The sequence below is a fragment of the Haliotis rubra genome, unplaced genomic scaffold, assembly GCF_003918875.1.
Source record: "Haliotis rubra isolate DU_JTF1 unplaced genomic scaffold, ASM391887v1 Scf910, whole genome shotgun sequence".
In the NCBI taxonomy this organism is placed as follows: Eukaryota; Metazoa; Mollusca; class Gastropoda; order Lepetellida; family Haliotidae; genus Haliotis; species Haliotis rubra.
In genome coordinates, this window is record NW_025767647.1 from 182,429 (window position 1) to 203,110 (window position 20,682).

The 20,682-nt window shown below is 38.5% G+C and overlaps 2 protein-coding genes across 5 annotated transcripts in view; both read left to right on the forward strand.

Moving 5' to 3' along the window:
• Positions 1-11,505, forward strand: part of LOC124264157 (huntingtin-interacting protein 1-like) — a 49,765-nt gene extending 38,260 nt beyond the window's left edge. Inside the window, exons 3-4 of the mRNA XM_046698893.1 lie at positions 1,137-1,279; positions 11,407-11,505. Coding sequence (XP_046554849.1) covers positions 1,137-1,279; positions 11,407-11,505 — 242 coding nt within the window. The remainder of the gene's footprint in view (positions 1-1,136; positions 1,280-11,406) is intronic.
• A 9,047-nt stretch (positions 11,506-20,552) lies between these two features.
• Positions 20,553-20,682, forward strand: part of LOC124264161 (huntingtin-interacting protein 1-like) — a 31,679-nt gene continuing 31,549 nt past the window's right edge. For all 4 annotated transcript variants that reach the window (XM_046698900.1, XM_046698901.1, XM_046698898.1 and 1 more), the window contains exon 1: positions 20,553-20,625. In XM_046698900.1, the coding sequence (XP_046554856.1) occupies positions 20,570-20,625 (56 nt within the window). In that variant the 5' untranslated portion in view covers positions 20,553-20,569. The remainder of the gene's footprint in view (positions 20,626-20,682) is intronic.

Below are 20,682 nucleotides of genomic sequence, written 5' to 3' on the forward strand. Positions count from 1 at the left end.
CTCTCAGACCATCATCATGTTCATAAGGTTCTGTACCATAATGTATGGCAGTATATTTCTTGTACACTCACACTTATTTTGTGGGGAATATTGTCAGAACCTCACACACAGTTTGAATTGTCTCACAGTCCACGAATCATATATACTGGACAAAAATAATTAGGGATATATGTAAATTTTGAAATTATGAATAATGATCTATTTATTCATTGACACACTGATTAAAATATCATCATAAAAATACCAATATCCCTAACTTATTTTGTCCAGTATATTTTCATTCTGCCCAGCCGTTCTTCTGATGCACAAGCTCTATATGAAACAAGCCTAGATTTTCCTGAGGTTCTGAATCTCACAAGTAATTGTGACTCCTCTTCAGATTAATAAAAGTAATTTGTTTCTGTCAGAATTCTTTATTCCATTATTGTGCTGTCAGTGAACTAAATCGCCAGGCCAACACATGCTCCTTTAGGGTGCTGATTATCCTGGGAAATATTAACAAATTTTGAGTTTCATCAGCATCAGCAAGGGATACAGGACTTCAAGGTTGAATGGTCTTGTACATGGACAGGTGTGCATGTACAGTAAAGTGCAGGTTTATATCTCCATCACAGGAGTGTTGTACAAGACTGACTGACTGAGTTTCATTTTACGCCGCTTTTAGCAATATTTCAGCGATATCACGGCAGGGGACGCCAGAAATTGGCTTCATGTTGTACAAGAACATTTTCTTTGTGTTACAATTGATCTTCAGCTACCCATGCTTGTCGTAAGAGGTGACCAATGAGATCAGGTGGTCATTCTCGCTGACTAGGTTGGCACGTCATCATATCCCAATCATGTTACTGCTTGGCTTGGAATGATGGTCATGATGTCAATCACTGGATTGTCTGTTCCCTGTTAGATTATTTACAGACTGCCATCATATAGCTGGATTATTGCTGAGAGCAAACTACAATCATACAAACAAATAAATCTGTAACAACTTCTACGGAGGTGCAAAGATTAAACTTATGTGGAAATTATTGGAATCTGGTATGAGAATCATTTGTCATCACAATTTTATGCATAAAAGTTAAATAATCGACAGTGCCTACTATTTTTCCTCTGTGAATAATGGCCTTAACTAGTGCAAGACACAATCCTTGGTACCTTCCAAGACAATGGCGGAGGGATGTTCTGGACCGTCGCTACCAAACTCCCTGTTCAGGGAAACCCCATCGTGTGCTGGAAATTTCTTCATGTTCTCCACAAGATACTTCGAGATGGACACCCAAATGTAAGTACACAATGACACATAATGAAAATGCTGGGAACTAGGTTGTTGTTCATCTGTGTGAGATATGCAAAATGGAATTTATTAGTCATCCGTTGACGATATCACTGTTTAATAAATCTACAATGTTGTTATACATTGTGTGATAACATCGCGTGATGCCGGTCTTATGACGTCATAATGCTAATGCCTCTGTCTCAATGGTAGTAGATCTTGCTTGACTCGCGGAAAGCTGAGAGTCATCACTCTATAGACAGTTTCTATCAATTTATGTTGGAGAGCAATAAACAGAATACCGGTACTAACCTCGCTTCCGTGAAATACCATTTCTATTAAACTTGTGAAAGATTTAGTTTCAAACTTGCTTTTGCTTGTTTGATACCTAATCATTACCTCGTTTAATAAAAATGGTATTACATGGAAGGTTGTTTATCCAAGCAAAATTGCAGTAGCATAATTTGAGTCATTTTGCCCAAACCCCTTATATATTGCTTGAGATTTGGACGGTCAATGGGCCGACGGATAAAGATTCACAATGTCACAATTGGAGTGTTCCATCTGATAGAGTGTCGTGGTACCCTGACAATATAGATGTTTGCTCATGCTATCGACCACTGTTTTGTGTCATTTACAACCCACCTGAACATTGTTGACGACATCATGAAACAATCTTTACACGCTCTCAGTTTGTTTGGCTGTATTAAAACAATGTTAATCAGATCCAGATTCTGTAGCATTACACAGCCCCATGGGTAAATAACATGTGACACAGGTGATATAGGATTATGGAAGTAAACAAAGTGCAGGTGGTACGCCTTAGTACTTGGTAGGATATATTGGCTATAATGACCTAGATCAGGATGTCATTGCTGGTAGGTTCACTGGCAGTCTGGAGGCCAGATATAATTCCCCTCTGAGATATGAATGATTCTCCACTGGAATGCCAGTGAATGATGTCAGTTTTTGATGTCTCAATTTAATATGCTGCAAAATTGATAATACAACCTGATGCTCCATTCACCCACACAACTCCAAACGTTTACATAAAATCAATACATGGCAAGAGCACAGTGGCATAGATGAATTAATATCATGTGTTGGTGTCATACTGATTTTATTAAACAAGCCCTGCACGTTTTTGCAAGAAGCAAGTCATGCAAGAAGCAGTTCTTCTCAATTGTCCAACTGTTAGGACATACACATAGCACGGGGCTCGATCTAGTGCTTTGTTACTTGCACTGGTGCAACCCAGTACTACAAGGTGCAACCTAGATTTTTGTTTAACTTGCACCAGGTGCAAGTCAATTTTTGAGAAATTAATCAACAATAAATCTAACACTATAAGCATAATTATGTCAGCTCATTTTTCTTCTAAACTTAGGATCATTCAGTAGCATATTTCTTGCATTACATATTGCAATAAAAGCAGTGCAGCTGGAATTTGGCTGGTGCAACTAGGTTTTTACTTGCCTGGTGCAAGTAGGTTAACATCTCCTAAATCGAGCCCTGTAACATCATAATGACTGCTCAGTGACAGAGCATTACATCATAAATCTTCATATATCCTGTCAGCAATGATTGCTTCCCTTGGCTGTGCAAGGATCTACTTGCTCTTGGTTTAAAGCTACATCACAATTTTGATAGGTCAATTTTCTGTTTGTTTCACCAAAGTGGTAAAATTTTTCCTTATCCTGACTCATGCTCTTTTTGCTTGTCTTCTTCTTCTTGCGAACATAGTGGAACACTTGTATCTCCCTAATTGAAGCTCCCTTCAATTTAAAATCACTAATTAGTATTCACCACGAGTTACCTCCTTTCCACAAGCGCGGGAACGAGGGCGCCACCTCTACCCATGTGCCTCACTCTCTCCTTCTTCGCCCAGTGAGCTGGACGTGAGAGCGCCTGTGTCTCCCGACACACTATATCCTTTGAATTATATTTAGTTAGTTACCTCGTATAGACATCTATAGAGGTTTAGCTAGTATCCTTCAACGATTATATATTGATATTTAGTCGTTTTTCTACAGTTTAGTCACGGGACGCCGTGTTTGTTTCAGTGGATTACGTTGATGAAAATTCTGTACTATTGCAGATTACGTTTTTATGCTGCTGCTGATCCGCCTTTAATATGATGTACTGGCGCCATGTTTATTATATTCACATTGCAGTTGCGGTACTAATTTATCCAATTCTACCTTTTATTAATATTTACTTTGCGTTTGGCACGCTTTAGCAGATAGATAGGTCGTATGCAGAGTCTAGTATGACTGATACACGGAACCCTCGCCAGTCTACTGCTGTTGGTCGACTCCCCTCCCGTGTGGTGTTCCGCTAGAGTGGTGGAGAGGTGTGGGGCGTAGTCCGCCATCTCAAGAAGCATCCTGCTTCCCCAGACATCCCATCGTCGCGCAGCAGAAGACTAGAGGGTTTTTTCTACTACATCTCAACAACCGAGACCGTTCCCATCGAAGTTTTGGGCCTGTATGATGATCAGCCGGTCATCATACCGGATGTACATCAAAGATTGACCGATGTCGGCACAGATCAGCATGCAGCCTGATGTACCAGCGCAGATATGCGATGATCGTCCTGAGGGTCCCATCATTACCAACACTCAACGCAGACGCCGCGACACCCAGGGCAGCGTCGACCTCTGAGGAAAATCAACGAAGTCTACTAGGACTTTCTCAACCCGAGATTGTTCCAGCCGATGACCTGGACCTCTCTACGATGATCAGCTGATCATCATCCCCGACGACGCCACAAGAAGCGACCGGTGACAGCTACAACGACATCAGCAGAGATCACCATGCAGCCTGATGCCTCTACACTGATGTCGGACGATTTTCCGGTGGACCCCTCCATTAACACCGCAGATAAAGCACCGACGACCTCGTCGCAGACCATCCCAGAAGACATGATGCGACAAATTATGAACATCATGGAGGACCAATATCTGCGGTAGCAGGGTCCGAGCACCCCAGAGGCACCCCCCGTCAACGTAGCAGCCAGGACGATGTCACCTTCGCGAAGGAAGTCACGGACCACCTTGACGAAGGACCTAGATGTACAGCCTTCGCGAAGGCCTTCCGCTGGCGGAAAGGACCTAGATGTACAGCCTTCGCGAAGGTGGAAAGAACCTAGATGTACAGCCTTCGGGCGAAGGACCGGCGAGCAGGATAGATCATCACCTTTTGGCGGTTTCATCCCTAGATGTGGACTCGGACCATCAGACATCACGGAAGCCTTCGAAGGTCATATCGTCGTTCCCGGACGGATGAGAGGAAGCTTCGCGAAGGCATGCGCCAAGGACACCTGAATCCAGATCATCATCATCTAGAAGGACATCGAGGGACTATACAAGAGCTTAGCGAAACTATCAACGCTCCCCTCACAAGTCTCCAGAAGATCAACCCATAGACAAGTTGATCATCGATATCAAGTATAAGAACTACAATCATTATATTGGTTCTGTTGAATCCATGACGAGGGCGTATGTTAAGCTGGCCTAAATAGATCTAGAACGATCAATTAGACACTTATCACCAGACTTCGTAATACGACTTCTGAATATGATAAGATGATCCATGCGGCCCTACTTTAGGCAAGCCACGATCCCACATCCTGTTAAACACAGAGGCTGTTCACGAAGCAAGCTCATATATATATTTATATATATATATATACTAATCGGGTTTTGACTTCGACACCTTCGCGATGGTCGCGAAGGCTAAAGTAACTCAAGTCTACTTCACCCAGAAGATCTAGAAGGGATACCGAGAACTTCGCCGAAGTCTCCGGCGTTCACCGAGGAAGTCTCCTCCAAGGTTTCCATATACTAGCCACTCGTCATATATAGCTACTCGTCAGTCCGTTCAAGACGCCGCGATAAGTTGATTATCAACTGTATGCCAGATGCCGATCTATAAGCCTACGCGAAGATAATTGCTCAGGCTATTTACAACACAGAACGCCGCTGTATTATTAGTCAACGACATTTCATAGATCTTCACAGAAATCAACTATTCCGGTATAAATTGCTAATATACAATCCCTCGACGACGATCACGATTATCTACATGCGTGACCATTACGCATATCTGCAGACAATTCAATATCGAAATTGAACAGCAGCCTTGTTACAGCGAGTATAACTCTTAATCGTCAAAGTTTCTGAGAAGAAATATGTACAACAAGTTCAACGTTAATTCTACAATTATGGACGATACATTCATGTATACAGTCTACAAGCTCACAACTTGCAAGTTATTTATACCCTATATATAAGGAAGTCGGAATTATATTCAAAACTGAAATTACTTTCGACAACCAGGAAAATAACCTACCCAGCATAAAATTACAGAGCGAGATATTTCGGCGGGAGGTTTCGCTGGGTTACCATTAACCCTCGAAACACGTGGTCACTTTCGGATAACTTCGGAAGCTACGGTGAAGACCGACGTTTATGCTAATATCAACGGCGACAAGAATTTATTCAAGGTGGGTTTTTTCCGCTACACCGGTGACATCACAGCTGGTATTATACAGAATCAAAATGCCTTGTTCTGATTGGACGCGAGGGACAAGCGACCTACACAGAGGTCGATCTCTATTCACAGTTCAAGACTTACGTCACAAGTGACAACTATATATCAGTGAACGAGCAAGCCTCATTACAGTCCAGTTAACCTGAACATTCATGATTAGACTGCCTTTCTTCAAGTTAGAGACCTCCCCTGTCAAGTTAAGACGAGGGATCGGCAGTCAGGCGATTTTACATAAAGTTCAACGAGGACAGACACACCTGGTTGTGCACCTACATCATCAAGGACTTCGCAGCGAATTACCTAGACGAAAGATACAAGTGGATCTAAATCCACAGCGTTTCAGACTACAGCTGAATTTCATCAAGCGACTAACACGCCCAACCTGGGGATATGAATATAGTGCTCCAACACCTCACAAGTGAGGTTTATGAACACGCCTGGATGACATACTTGGACCCCATGATACGATGATTCTATCAAGATGGCCAGCAAGAGCACTGTAAATTTATCTCCACCAAACCAAACAGGAGGAAAAAATGCAACAGATTATTTTCTCTATCATCAACTTACGCAGAGTGAAGTCTCATGTATTATATCTCCATTTGGATCAGAACTGTCATACTACGTGCATATGCGGATGGACCTATTCCGACCCTCCATGAGCTTAATACTCATGATATTATAGCTTAACTTCTACAATTTTTCTACACAAATGTGATTGAAATAATGGAGGGTTTATTTCTGAAACCGATATGGTGGTTGCAAACCATTATCTGAGATATCACCACCGAGACGCCTCAGGTATACACCAATTCGATCCCATGGTCCTCGCACAACAGCTGACAGTTCCTCGGAGAAGATAAGTCAATCTAACAGATTTTACTTATCTTATAACAATACTAAATAGCTTCATGCTATATATAATTTACTTAAGTTCCTTTTATCATCACAGTACTATGATTATTACATCATACAATATATAAGTTAACAACTCTACAGAGTTTGTTATTATATATATTTACCTTAAGTTATTCATATCTTAAGAGTAATACTATGGTTACATGATAAATGCATTAGCTAACAAACTCTACAGAGTTTTTGGCTATTTTATACATAGCTTAAGTTAATTAAGCTAACAAACTCTACAGAGTTTTACTATTATATAGGTAACTTAAGCTAATTATACCTTAAGCATAGTACTATACTCATATTATTAAAATATATTGGCTAACAAACTCTAAGGAGTTTTGCTATTATATAGGTAGCTTAAGCTTATTCATATCTTAAGCTTAGTACTATGTTTATATCATATAAGTAGATTAGCTAACAAACTCTAAAGAGTTTTTGCTATTTGGCTTAAGTATCATCATATTTCTAAGCAATATGGTTATATTATAACATGTATTAGCTAACAAACTCTACAGAGTTTTAGCTATTATATATGTAACTTAAGCTTATTCATATCTTAAGCAGTACTATGTTTATATCATATAGGTATATTAGCTATCAAAACTCTAAAAGAGGGTTTTGCTATTATATATTTAAGCTTAAGTTTCATCATATTTTAAGCTTTATGGTTACATTATAACATGTATTAGCTAACAAACTCTAACGGAGTTCTTGCTATTATATATGTAGCTTAAGTTTTCCTTCATAAGCTCAATACTAGGTTTATATCATAGCTAACAAACTCTAAAGGGTTGTTTTCGCTTATTATACAATTAGCTTAAGTTTTCATCATATCTTAAGCAGTATGTTTACATTATAAAGTATTAGCTAACAAAACCGACGGAGTTTGTTATTATATATATATAGCTTAAGTTTCATCATAACTTAAGCTCAGTACTATGTTTTTAACATAAAAGTATATTAGTTAATAAACTCTAAGGAGTTTATTTTGCTATATACATTTAGCTTAAGTCTAATCTAATCTTAAGCTTAGTACTATGGTTACACTATAAACATATTAGCTAATAAACTCTACAGAGTTTTTGGCTATTATATATGTAGCTTAAGTTAATAATATCTTAAGCACAATACTATACTCATATTGTAAAATATATTAACTAACAAACTCTAATGAGTTTTGCTATTATTATATATGTAGCTTAAGTTCATTATATCTTAAGCACACTACTATACTCATATTGTAAAATATATTAGCTAACAAACTCTCTGGAGTTTTGCTATTATATATGTAGCTTAAGTTAATTATATCTTAAGCACACTACTATACTCATATTGTAAAAATATATTAGCTAACAAAACCCTACAGAGTTTTGCTATAGATATGTAGCTTAAGTTAATTATATCTTAAGCTCAGTACTATACTAATATTATAAATATATATTAGCTAACAAACTCTACAGAGTTTGGCTATTATATATGTAGCTTAAGTTAATTATAGCTTAAGCACAGTACTATACTCATATTATAAAATATATTAGCTAACAAACTCTACAGAGTTTGGCTATTATATATGTAGCTTAAGTTAATTATAGCTTAAGCACAGTACTATACTCATATTATAAAAATATATTAACTAACAAACTCTACAGAGTTTTGCTATTATATATGTAGCTAAAGCTTATTCATATCTTAAGCTCAGCATTATATCTATATCATATAAGTATATTAACTAACAAACTCTAAAGAGTTTGCTATTATATAATTAGCTTAAGTTTAATCATATCTTAAGCTTAGTACTATGTTATATCTTAAAGTATTTTAGCTAACAAACTCTAAGGAGTTTATACTAGCATATTAACAAGCTTAAGTCTATTAGTCTTAAGCATTGTATTAATGTTATATATACTTTATCATAATAAGTACATGGTAATAACCTTTTTATATGGCAGCTGATAAGTTAGCAGCAGGAATTCATCAGTTCAGTGCCTTTATGAAGTTCCCATAGGGTTATTACAATCATCACAGTTCAAATCACTAATTATTAAAAATCCAAAGTATTAGATATTCCCACCTCAGCGCTCCGTAGGATGCTACAAGCAAAAGAGCATGAGTCAGGATAAGGAAAAATATGTAATTTTTGGAGTAAAATTGATATTTTATACTTATCCTGACTCATGAGGTCAGCCCTCCCATCCTCCCCAAATAACACTTTGGATTTCACTGTAAATTCAAATGTTGGGCTCAGTATATGAGGAGAGAGTGAGGCACATGGGTAGAGGGTGGCTCTGCTGGTTCAGCTTGTGGAAGGAGGTAACTTCGTGGTGAATACTAATTAGTGATTTTTAAATTGAAGGGAGCTTCAATTAGGGAGATACAAGTGTTCCACTATGTTCGCAAGAAGAAGAAGACAAGCAAAAAGAGCATGAGTCAGGATAAGTATAAAATATCAATTTTACTCCAAAAATTACATTATTGTAATTAAACTGGAAAACATTTCTACATGGTGTTATCATAATGTATCAAATCTGCCCAAACTCTGCCTTCTCCTCTCAACAGCCAACGGTGATGAATAGTTCATTTAAAGGTGGAGACAACAAAACGTGGCTCCATATTTCTGTCGTTGGAGTGGAGTATCAGGAAATAGTTGGGCAGGAATAGATGTGATGTACCATGCACTTCCTAACGTTGTCAACTTGAACCTCTCAGCTCCCACTATACACACATGCAGGGACTGGACAGAGCTATGGTGTGGTCAATACTTAAAGGGACATTGTCACATTCTGGTCAATTGATACATTATTTTTTCTAAGGTATACTTGATGATCCAATTACAACACTGGATTCCAGTTTGCACAATTTAGCACCAAAGGCTCACCTGAACACATTTATGCATGCCCTGTCAAAAGAGCCCAAAATAAAGACCAACTTTTTTGCTCCTGTCACAGGATTTTCTCAATTGCTGTGTGTTATAACCGTGGTTGAAGTCTTACTATAGTATAACGTCGTGTTAAATTACTAAGCATCCTGTTGTGGAGAAGACATGTTTTCATATGACGAGAGTGTACATTTAAATGATTGCAGAAGTGGGCAAGCCATTGTTCTCTTTCTGGGTCAAGTGTTGGGTTAAATATCATTCACATGGCAAATTACGATCGCATTCAGGGAGGAATTGTTCATTTACTTCCATGGGTTAGTCATTGGTGGTGTTCGTGTCCATGATAACAGTCACGTTTACATTTAACTACACATAAGTACAAGGTATCTTTGAAATACACAATGCCATTTTAGAAAGTGGTCAAATGTAACATATGTTATATTTGGGATTACACTTTCTTTGTAAAGTACAGATTCTAGTACTTTTGGGTTGAGTCCCATCCGGGATTCGAACCCACACCCTCAGAGTCAGGCACTTAATCGCCAGCACATTCCATTTTTGTGGAAGCCGCGGTGGCTGAGCAGTCTAGGCTTCTGACTTTGTGTGCTGGCGATTAGGTGCCTGACTCTGAGGGTGTGGGTTCGAATCCCGGATGGGACTCAACCTTAAAAGTACTAGAATCTGTACTTTACTAAGAAAGTGTAATCTCAAATATAACATATGTTACAAGGTATCTCGATGAAATGACGAATCATTAAGTAGAGGTTCACGAAATGGTTCAGGATGATACTGACACGTATTCCATAGAGGATACTAAACGACCTTCCGGTAATACCATTTTTATCAAACGAGTTAATGATTTGGTATCAAACGAGCGAAAGCGAGTTTAATGCTAAATCTTTCACGAGTTTAATAAAAATGGTATTTCACAGAAGCGAGTTTAGTATTCTGTTTATTACTCTACAACATGAACTGATAAAAACTGCCTCTGAAGTGTATTGACTTTCAGCTTTCCACGAGTCAAGCAAGGTCTAATACCATTGTGACAGAGGTATTAGCATAGTGACGTCATAACTGCAAACCATTATGACATCATACGTCTAGCGGTATTACACCAGTGTAATATCATCGTAAAAATATTACACTGCATATCTTCCACTGGCGATTAATAAAAACTTGTATCTAACTCACTCATAAGCGGGCAGTGAGGTAGCCTAGTGGTTAAAGCGTTGGCTCGTCACGCCGAAGACCTGAGTTCGATTCCCCACATGGGCACAATGTGTGAAGCCTATTTCTAGTGTCCCCCGACGTGATATTGCTGGAATATTGCTAAAAGCGGCGTTTAACTAAACTCAGTCAGTCACTCATAAGCAATTGGTTGCATGTATTTACATAGTGTCTGTATACCATTATACTGTGTACATGATGATGATGATGATGATGATGATGATGATGATGACCAGTGATCATGATAAAAAGTAGAAAATAATGTGAATATATATGGCTACTTTTAAACCGTGATGCTTATCCTATTAGTCAAACATACAACACACTACTCCATGTTGTTTATTTACAGCAGTTGCCAGCAAGAACTCCTGAAATACACTATTGGGGGACTCTTGGATGTTCTTCTATGAAACAATGTTGTTATGAGATTTAAAATGGCTCTTGCTTTACTTTGCTTGAGACACCTTCATGCTGGACCCCAACTTTAGTAAATGCCGTGATGATGATGATGATGATGATGATGATGATGATGATGATGATGATGATTTAGTGTTTACATGTCATATTTTCAGGTCATTATTGATTCCATGAAGTACCGGAGTCACCTGACAGATCTGGGAAAGTTATGGGTAAGTAGTGCCAGGGACTGTCTCAGTGCAGCAAGCTTGTGAGGTTGATTGGGTGGCCACAATGGCTGCCTAGTGTGGACACTGCATTGGTGACTTCATGATCATGATCAGTCAAGCCCAGAATACCCTCTCAAATACTTCAGGATACAGCTGTAATACAGTCAGACACATTGTGTTGGATGATGATGTATCAAACATACGTTTGTTTCAACGTAAAGGCTTAGTTCCAGCATATTCCTTCTTGAGTCATCAGCTTTGCATTTGTGTTGAATAACTTTGACATCAGTGTTTGACAGTACTTGTATTCATTCATGAATTGTGGAGCATCAGTGTTCCTTGCTGCAGAAGAAGTATACCATATTCCCTTTAATAAGCACCGGGCTTATTTTTGATGGGCTTCCAGACCTGGCACTTATTAGAGGCCAGGTGCTTTTGCGCTTACTGGGTCTAATTACCGTAATTGTAAGTGAGCTGCTTAAGCCCGGTGCTTATTAGAATTCCCAGCGCTTATTAAGGGGAAATACGGTAATCTATATATGGTAATTGGTCACGGGGTCTTCTGTGTGAAAAGAATCAGTAGCTTCATGCATATATAGTAGTGCTTGTTTCTCATCCTGTCAACCCGTGAAGATCCGGGGTAAAATAGGTCTTCAGCAACCCATGCTTGCCACAAAAGGCGACTATGCTTGTCGTAAGAGGCAACTAACGGGATCGGGTGGTCAGGCTCGCTGACTTGGTTGACACATGTCATCGGTTCCCAATTGCTCAGATCGATGCTCATGCTGTTGATCACCCCTGGATTGTCTGGTCCAGACTCGATTATTTACAGACCGCTGCCATATAGCTGGAATATTGCTGAGTGTGGCGTAAAACTAAACTCACTCACTCACTCACTCTCATCCTGTCAAGTTCCTTGGTTCTGTGCTTTTAGTTTGTTTTGTGTATTTTTGTCTTCACAGGTTCAGCATCACACAGTTTATTTATCATCTCTATCATGAAAAGCTTAGTAAAGTTACTTTCTCTATTGTCTGGCTGTCTTTGATAATTTGTCCAGCGGGTATTTTGCTAACACTGGTGCTCTATAATTCATCAATACGCCTACATCCCTCAAGTAGAAGCTCTCCATTTATGCTGAGCATAGTGTTTCCAGCCTATTGAAGTGATACATGCTTCTGTGATAACATTTCCCACAGGACTAGTCATAGTATGTTGAGGCCAATATTCCTTGTACATTATCAGCTTCATAACAGATAAAAAACATTTTCCAGAAGATTTGTTACAGTGTAGGAGGAACCTGTATTGATTCTTGTGCTGTGAGACTATCATTGGACCTACTTACTGCCTTGTAAAAGAATCGAAAGATTCTCCTTACTGTGTAAACGGAACTAGCTGTCAGGGAATATGTGTTTTGGTGGCTAGGGAATATTAGTTTATGGTCATTTATTTGTCACTTTGATCACTCCATCTGTGCCATAAATTGTTGAAATGCAATTTGCTGTAAACAATGGATGTGTTTGTTGGATTGAATGAATTGTGTTATCAATATTTGTGTCCTGGATATAGGATGGAAGGTAAAAAAGATATGTTTGGCGTAAGTCATTAAATATGTGGAGAAATGTTTACTGAACAAAATAGTTGTAGTATATACATTTTTATTTTTTCAACATGTATGTAATTTAAATAGGACAAAATCTAGAGAATTCAGCATGAAAGCTAGCAGAGTTATATGCTTAAAAGAAACATATATGTAAGTTCTGCACTACTGGTAGACCTATAAGACCAAATGTGAGGTCATTATTTTAAAGGAATAAAATTTGAGATGAAGACAGTTTGACATTGAGGAATTGATGACAACTTCATGTCTGTGAGCATGCAGTGCTTCATTTTACATATTTGATTATTTTTAAGTAATTCTAAGTCTGTTGAATTGATATAATGTAAATGTACATCTTCAACAATCCATCATCATTTCTGCGATTCCTGTGATGCAAGTATATATATATGGCTGGGAAACATGAAAAACAGATATATGTGTTCATTCATTGTACCAGTGAGCATTAGTAATTATGTAATTAGAAGGAACGCACTTTGTGTAAAGCATTTAACATGGAAATGAGAATATGTATTTAAACATTGTCTTTTTGCATTTCTTTAGGAGAGGCAGAAAGTGAAAACCTACTGTGTAAAGAATCTAACAGAAATGAGAATATGTATTTAAATATTGACTTTTTGCATCCCTTTAGGAAAGTGAAAATTTTCTGTTTGATATTAGAAGGGAAGGATTATGTGCTATAGCTCGCTGGGTGGAAAATTAAGCTGGCCAGTCAGTATTTTTCCTTATCCTGACTCATGCTCTTTTTGCTTGTCTTCTTCTTCTTGCGAACATAGTGGAACACTTGTATCTCCCTAATTGAAGCTCCCTTCAATTTAAAATCACTAATTAGTATTCACCACGAGTTACCTCCCTTCCACAAGCGGGAGCGAGAGCCACCCTCTACCCATGTGCCTCACTCTCTCCTTCTTAGCCCAGTGAGCTGGGCGTGAGAGCGCCTGTGTCTCCGACACACTATATCCTTTGAATTATATTTAGTTAGTTACCTCGTATAGACATCTATAGAGGTTTAGCTAGTATCCTTCAGCGATTATATATTGATATTTAGTCGTTTTTCTACAGTTTATTCACGGGGGCCGTGTTTGTTTCAGTGGATTACGTTGATGAAAATTCTGTACTATTGCAGATTACGTTTTGTATGCTGCTGCTGATCCACCTTTTATATGATGTGCGGTAGCCATGTTCATTATATTCACATTGCAGTTCGCGGTACTAATTTATCAATTCTACCTTTTTATTAATATTTACTTTGCGTTTGGCGCACAGCAGATAGGTGGCGTATGCAGAGTCTAGTATGACTGATACACGGAACCCCTCGCCAGTCTACTGCTGTTGGCCGACTCCCCTCCCGTGTGGTGTTCGCTAGAGTGGTGGAGAGGTGTGGGGCGTAGTCCGCCATCTCAAGAAGCATCCTGCTTCCCCAGACATCCCATCGTCGCAGCAGAAGACTAGAGGGTTTTCTACTACATCTCAACAGCGAGATCGTTCCCCCATCGCAGTTTTGGGCCTGTATGATGATCAGCCGATCATCATACCTGATGTACATCAAAGATTGACCCGATGTCGGCACAGATCAGCATGCAGCCTGATGTACCAAGCGCTGATATTCGATGATCGTCCTGAGGGTCCCATCATTACCAACACTCAGCGCAGGCGTCGCGCACCCAGGGCAGCGTCGACCTCTGAGGAAAATCAGCGAAGTCTACTAGGACTTTCTCAGCGAGATTGTTCCAGCCGATGACCTGGACCTCACGATGATCAGCTGATCATCATCCCGGCATGCGCCACAAGAAGCGACCGGTGACAGCTACAGCGACATCAGCAGAGATCACCATGCAGCCTGATGCCTCTACACTGATGTCGGACGATTTTCCTGTGGACCCCTCCATTAACACGCAGATAAGGCACCGGCGACCTGCGTCGCCAGACCATCCCTGAGGACCTGATCGCGGCAAATTATGACCATGATGGAGGACCACTACAGACTGCATAAGCAGGGACCGAGAGCCAGCGAAGGCTCCAGCGTGAACAACACCCAGAGGCACCCCGTCAGCGTAGCAGCCAGGGCGATGTCACCTTAGCGAAGGAAGTCACGGACCACCTTGACGAAGGACCTAGATGTACAGAGCGAAGGACCTAGATGTACAGCCGGAAAGGACCTAGATGTACAAAGGACCTAGATGTACAGATGTACAGCGCGGCGGGAAGGACCTAGATGTACAGCCCAGCGAAGGACTTAGCGCGAAGGCAGGATAGATCATCACCATATGCGGTTTCATCCCTAGATGTGGACTCGGACCATCAGACATCCGCGGAAGCCAGCGAAGGTCATATCGTCGTTCCCCGGACGGACGCAGAGGAAGCCAGCGAAGGCATCTTGCTTGAAGGACACCTGAATCAGATCATCATCATCTAGAAGGACATCGAGGGACTATACAAGAGCCCAGCGAAACTATCAGCGTTCCCCTCACAAGTCTCGAGAAGATCAACCCATAGACAAGTTGATCATCGATATCAAGTATAAGAACTACAATCGTATATTGGTTCTGTTGAATCCATGGCCGAGGCGTATGTTAAGCTGGCCTAAATAGATCTAGAGCGATCAATTAGACACTTATCACCAGACTTAAGTAACACGACTTCTGAAAATGATAAGATGATCCATGCGGCCCTACTTAGGCAAAGCTTCACCCGATCCACATCCTGTTAAACACAGAGGCTGTTAAGTGAAGCAAAGCTCATATATATATATATATATATATATATATACTAATCGGGCTTTGACTCGATACCTTCGCGATGGTCGCGAAGGCTAAGTAACTCAAGTCTACTTCACCCAGAAGATCTAGAAGGGATGCCGAGAACTTGAAGTCTCGGCGTTCACCGAGGAAGTCTCCTCCAAGGTTTCTATATACTAGCCACTTTCGTCATATATAGCTACTTTCGTCAGTCCGTTCAAGGCGTCGCATAAGTTGATTATCAACTGTATGCCAGATGCGATCTATAAGCCCTCTGCGAAGATAATTGTTCAGGCTATTTACAACACAGAGCGTGGCTGTATTATTTAGTCAGCGACATTTCATAGATCTTCACAGAAATCAACTATTCGTATAAATTGCTAATATGCAATCCCGGACGACGATACGATTATCTACATGCGTGACCATTACGCATATCTGCAGACAATTCAATATCGAAATTGAACAGCAGCCTTGTTACAGCGAGTATAACTCTTAATCGTCAAAGTTTCTGAGAAGAAATATGGACAACAAGTTCAATGTTAATTCTACAATTATGACGATACATTCATGTATACAGTCTACAAGCTCACAACTTGCAAGTTGTTTGTACCCTTATATAGAAGGAAGTGAATTATATTCAAAACTGAAATTACTTTCCGACAACCAGGAAAATAACCTACCCAGCATAAAATTACAGAGCGAGATATGGCGCGGAGGTTTTCAGCGGTTACCATTAACCCTCGAAACCGTGGTCACTTTCGGATAACCGGGAAGCTACGGTGAAGACCGGCGTTTATGCTAATATCAGCGGCGACAAGAATTTATTCAAGGTGGTTTTTCCGCTACACGGTGACATCACAGCGGGTATTATACAGAATCAAAATGCCTTGTTCTGATTGGACGCGAGGGAGCGACCTACATGAAGGTCGATCTCAATTCACAGTTCAAGACTTACGTCACAAGTGACAACTATATATCAGTGAGCGAGCAAGCCTCATTACAGTCCAGTTAACCTGAACATTCATGATTAGACTGCCTTCTTCAAGTTAGAGACCTCCCTGTCAAGTTAAGGCGAGGGGATCGGCAGTCAGGCGATTTTACATAAAGTTCAGCGAGGACAGACACACCTGGTTGTGCACCTACATCGTCAAAAGGACTTATGGCGAATTACCTAGGCGAAGATACAAGTGGATCTAAATCCACAGCGTTTTCAGACTACAGCTGAATTTCATCAAGCGACTAACACAACTAGATGGTTAGTAAACCTACTAAGCTTCTGTTTGGAGAATAAAACGGAAGTTTCACGCCCAACCTGGGGATATGAATATAGTGCTCCAACACCTCACAAGTGAGGTTTATGAATACGCCTGGATGACATACTTGGACCCCATGATACGATGATTCTATCACGATGGCCAGCAAGAGCACTGTAAATTTATCTCCACCGAACCAAACAGGAGGAAAAAAAATGCAACAGATTATTTCCTCTATCATCAACTTACGCGCAGAGTGAAGTCTCATGTACTATATCTCCGTTTGGATCAGAACTGTCATGCATACTACGTGCATATCGCGGATGGACCTATTCCGACCCTCCATGAGCTTAATACTCATGATATTAGAAGCTAACTTCTACAATTGTTCTACACAAATGTGATTGAAATAATGGAGGGTTTATTTCTGGAAATCCGATATGGTGGTTGCAAACCATTATCTGAGAGATATCACCACCGAGGACGTCTCAGGTATACACCAATTCGATCCCATGGTCCTCGCACAACAGCTGACAGTTCCTCGGAGAAGATAAGTCAATCTAACAGATTTTTACTTATCTTATAACAATACTAAATAGCTTCATGCTATATATAATTTACTTAAGTTCCTTTTATCATCACAGTACTATGATTATTACATCATACAATATATAAGTTAACAACTCTACAGAGTTTGTTATTATATATATTTACCTTAAGTTATTCATATCTTAAGAGTAATACTATGGTAACATGATAATTGCATTAGCTAACAAACTCTACAGAGTTTTTGGCTATTTTATACGTAGCTTAAGTTAATTAAGCTAACAAACTCTGAGGAGTTTTACTATTATATAGGTAATTTAAGCTAATTATACCTTAAGCATAGTACTATACTCATATTATTAAAATATATTAGCTAACAAACTCTAAGGAGTTTTGCTATTATATAGGTAGCTTAAGCTTATTCATATCTTAAGCTTAGTACTATGTTTATATCATATAAGTAGATTAGCTAACAAACTCTAAAGAGTTTTTGCTATTTGGCTTAAGTGTCATCATATTTCTAAGCAATATGGTTATATTATAACATGTATTAGCTAACAAACTCTACAGAGTTTTAGCTATTATATATGTAACTTAAGCTTATTCATATCTTAAAGCGCAGTACTATGTTTATATCATATAGGTATATTAGCTATCAAAACTCTAAAAGGGTTTTTGCTATTATATATTTAAGCTTAAGTTTCATCATATTTTAAGCTTTATGGTTACATTATAACATGTATTAGCTAACAAACTCTACGGAGTTCTTGCTATTATATATGTAGCTTAAGTTTTCCTTCATAAGCTCAATACTAGGTTTATATCATATAAGTATTTTAGCTAACAAACTCTAAAGGGTTGTTTTAAGCTATTATACAATTAGCTTAAGTTTCATCATATCTTAAGCAGTATGTTTACATTATAAAGGTATTAGCTAACAAAACTTCGTGAGAGTTTTGTTATTATATATATATAGCTTAAGTTTAAATATCTTAAGCTCAGTACTATGTTTTTAACATAAAAAGTATATTAGTTAATAAACTCTAAGGAGTTTATTTTGCTATATACATTTAGCTTAAGTCTAATCTTATCTTAAGCTAGTACTATGGTTACATTATAAACATATTAGCTAATAAACTCTACAGAGTTTTTGGCTATTATATATGTAGCTTAAGTTAATTATATCTTAAGCACAATACTATACTCATATTGTAAAATATATTAGCTAACAAACTCTACGAGTTTTGCTATTATATATGTAGCTTAAGTTCATTATATCTTAAGCACACTACTATACTCATATTGTAAAATATATTAGCTAACAAACTCTACGGGGTTTTGCTATTATATATGTAGCTTAAGTTAATTATATCTTAAGCACACTACTATACTCATATTGTAAAATATATTAGCTAACAAAACCCTACAGAGTTTTGCTATATATATGTAGCTTAAGTTAATTATATCTTAAGCTCAGTACTATACTAATATTATAAAAATATATTAGCTAACAAACTCTACAGAGTTTGGCTATTATATATGTAGCTTAAGTTAATTATAGCTTAAGCACAGTACTATACTCATATTATAAAAATATATTAGCTAACAAACTCTACAGAGTTTTGCTATTATATATGTAGCTAAAGATTATTCATATCTTAAGCTCAGCATTATATCTATATCATATAAGTATATTAACTAACAAACTCTAAAGAGTTTGCTATTATATAATTAGCTTAAGTTTAATCATATCTTAAGCTTAGTACTATGTTTATATCTTAAAGTATTTTAGCTAACAAACTCTAAGGAGTTTATACTAGCATATTAACAAGCTTAAGTGTATTAGTCTTAAGCATTGTATTAATGTTATATATACTTTATCATAATAAGTACATGGTAATAACCTTTATATGGCAGCTGATAAGTTAGCAGCAGGAATTCATCAGTTCAGTGCCTTTATGAAGTTCCCATAGGGTTATTACAATCATCACAGTTCAAATCACTAATTATTAAAATCCAAAGTATTAGATATTCCCACCTCCGTTCTGTAGGATTCTACAAGCAAAAGAGCATGAGTCAGGATAAGGAAAATATGTAATTTTTGGAATAAAATTGATATTTTATACTTATCCTGACTCATGAGGTCAGCCCTCCCATCCTCCCACATAACACTTTGGATTTCCCTGTAAATTCAAATGTTGGGCTCAGTATATGAGGAGAGAGTGAGGCACATGGGTAGAGGTGAAGCCCTCGTTCAGCTTGTGGAAGGGAGGTATTTTTCGTGGTGAATACTAATTAGTGATTTTAAATTGAAGGGAGCTTCAATTAGGGAGATACAAGTGTTCCACTATGTTAGCAAGAAGAAGAAGACAAGCAAAAGAGCATGAGTCAGGATAAGTATAAAATATCAATTTTATTCCAAAATTACATTTTTCCTGTGACTTTGAAACACCATTCGTGAACACTGATGAGTCATAGCATTATGTTCCCTTTGGTGAAACAGATCCCTTATTCTGTTTAACACCTGTCATGACATGGTTGGTGAAGACTCAGATCTTCAGAAGTAGAAGTACAATGGAGTTAGAGGCTGCCCCAGTTCCCTTATTTAGTAATTACTCCAACTGGTCAAAATGTGTGGAGATTCTGATCATCAAACACAGTGGCTTGGTTGAAAGTGTATCATCTTAACCCTGCATTATGTGACATTGCTGTGAGCAAACACTCTCACTCACTCACTCACTCACTCACTCACTCACTCACTCACTCACTCACTCACTCACTCACTCACTCACTCACTCACTCACTCACTCACTCACTCACTCACTCACTCACTCACTCACTCACTCACTCACTCACTCAATCAATCAATCAATCACCAGCATGTTCAGTTGCTCTTCTTCGTGATCAGCTGTGTTTGTTCGGTTTTCTTTCAGTTTCCAAGAATTCCAGGAAATATGATGATGACAGATGAAACCTTCAACAAGATTTGTGGATCTGATGTAAACAGCTAGTAAGTAGATATTCTGATAGGTTCCAATTTTTATGTATTTTTTCTGTAGCGTAGTCA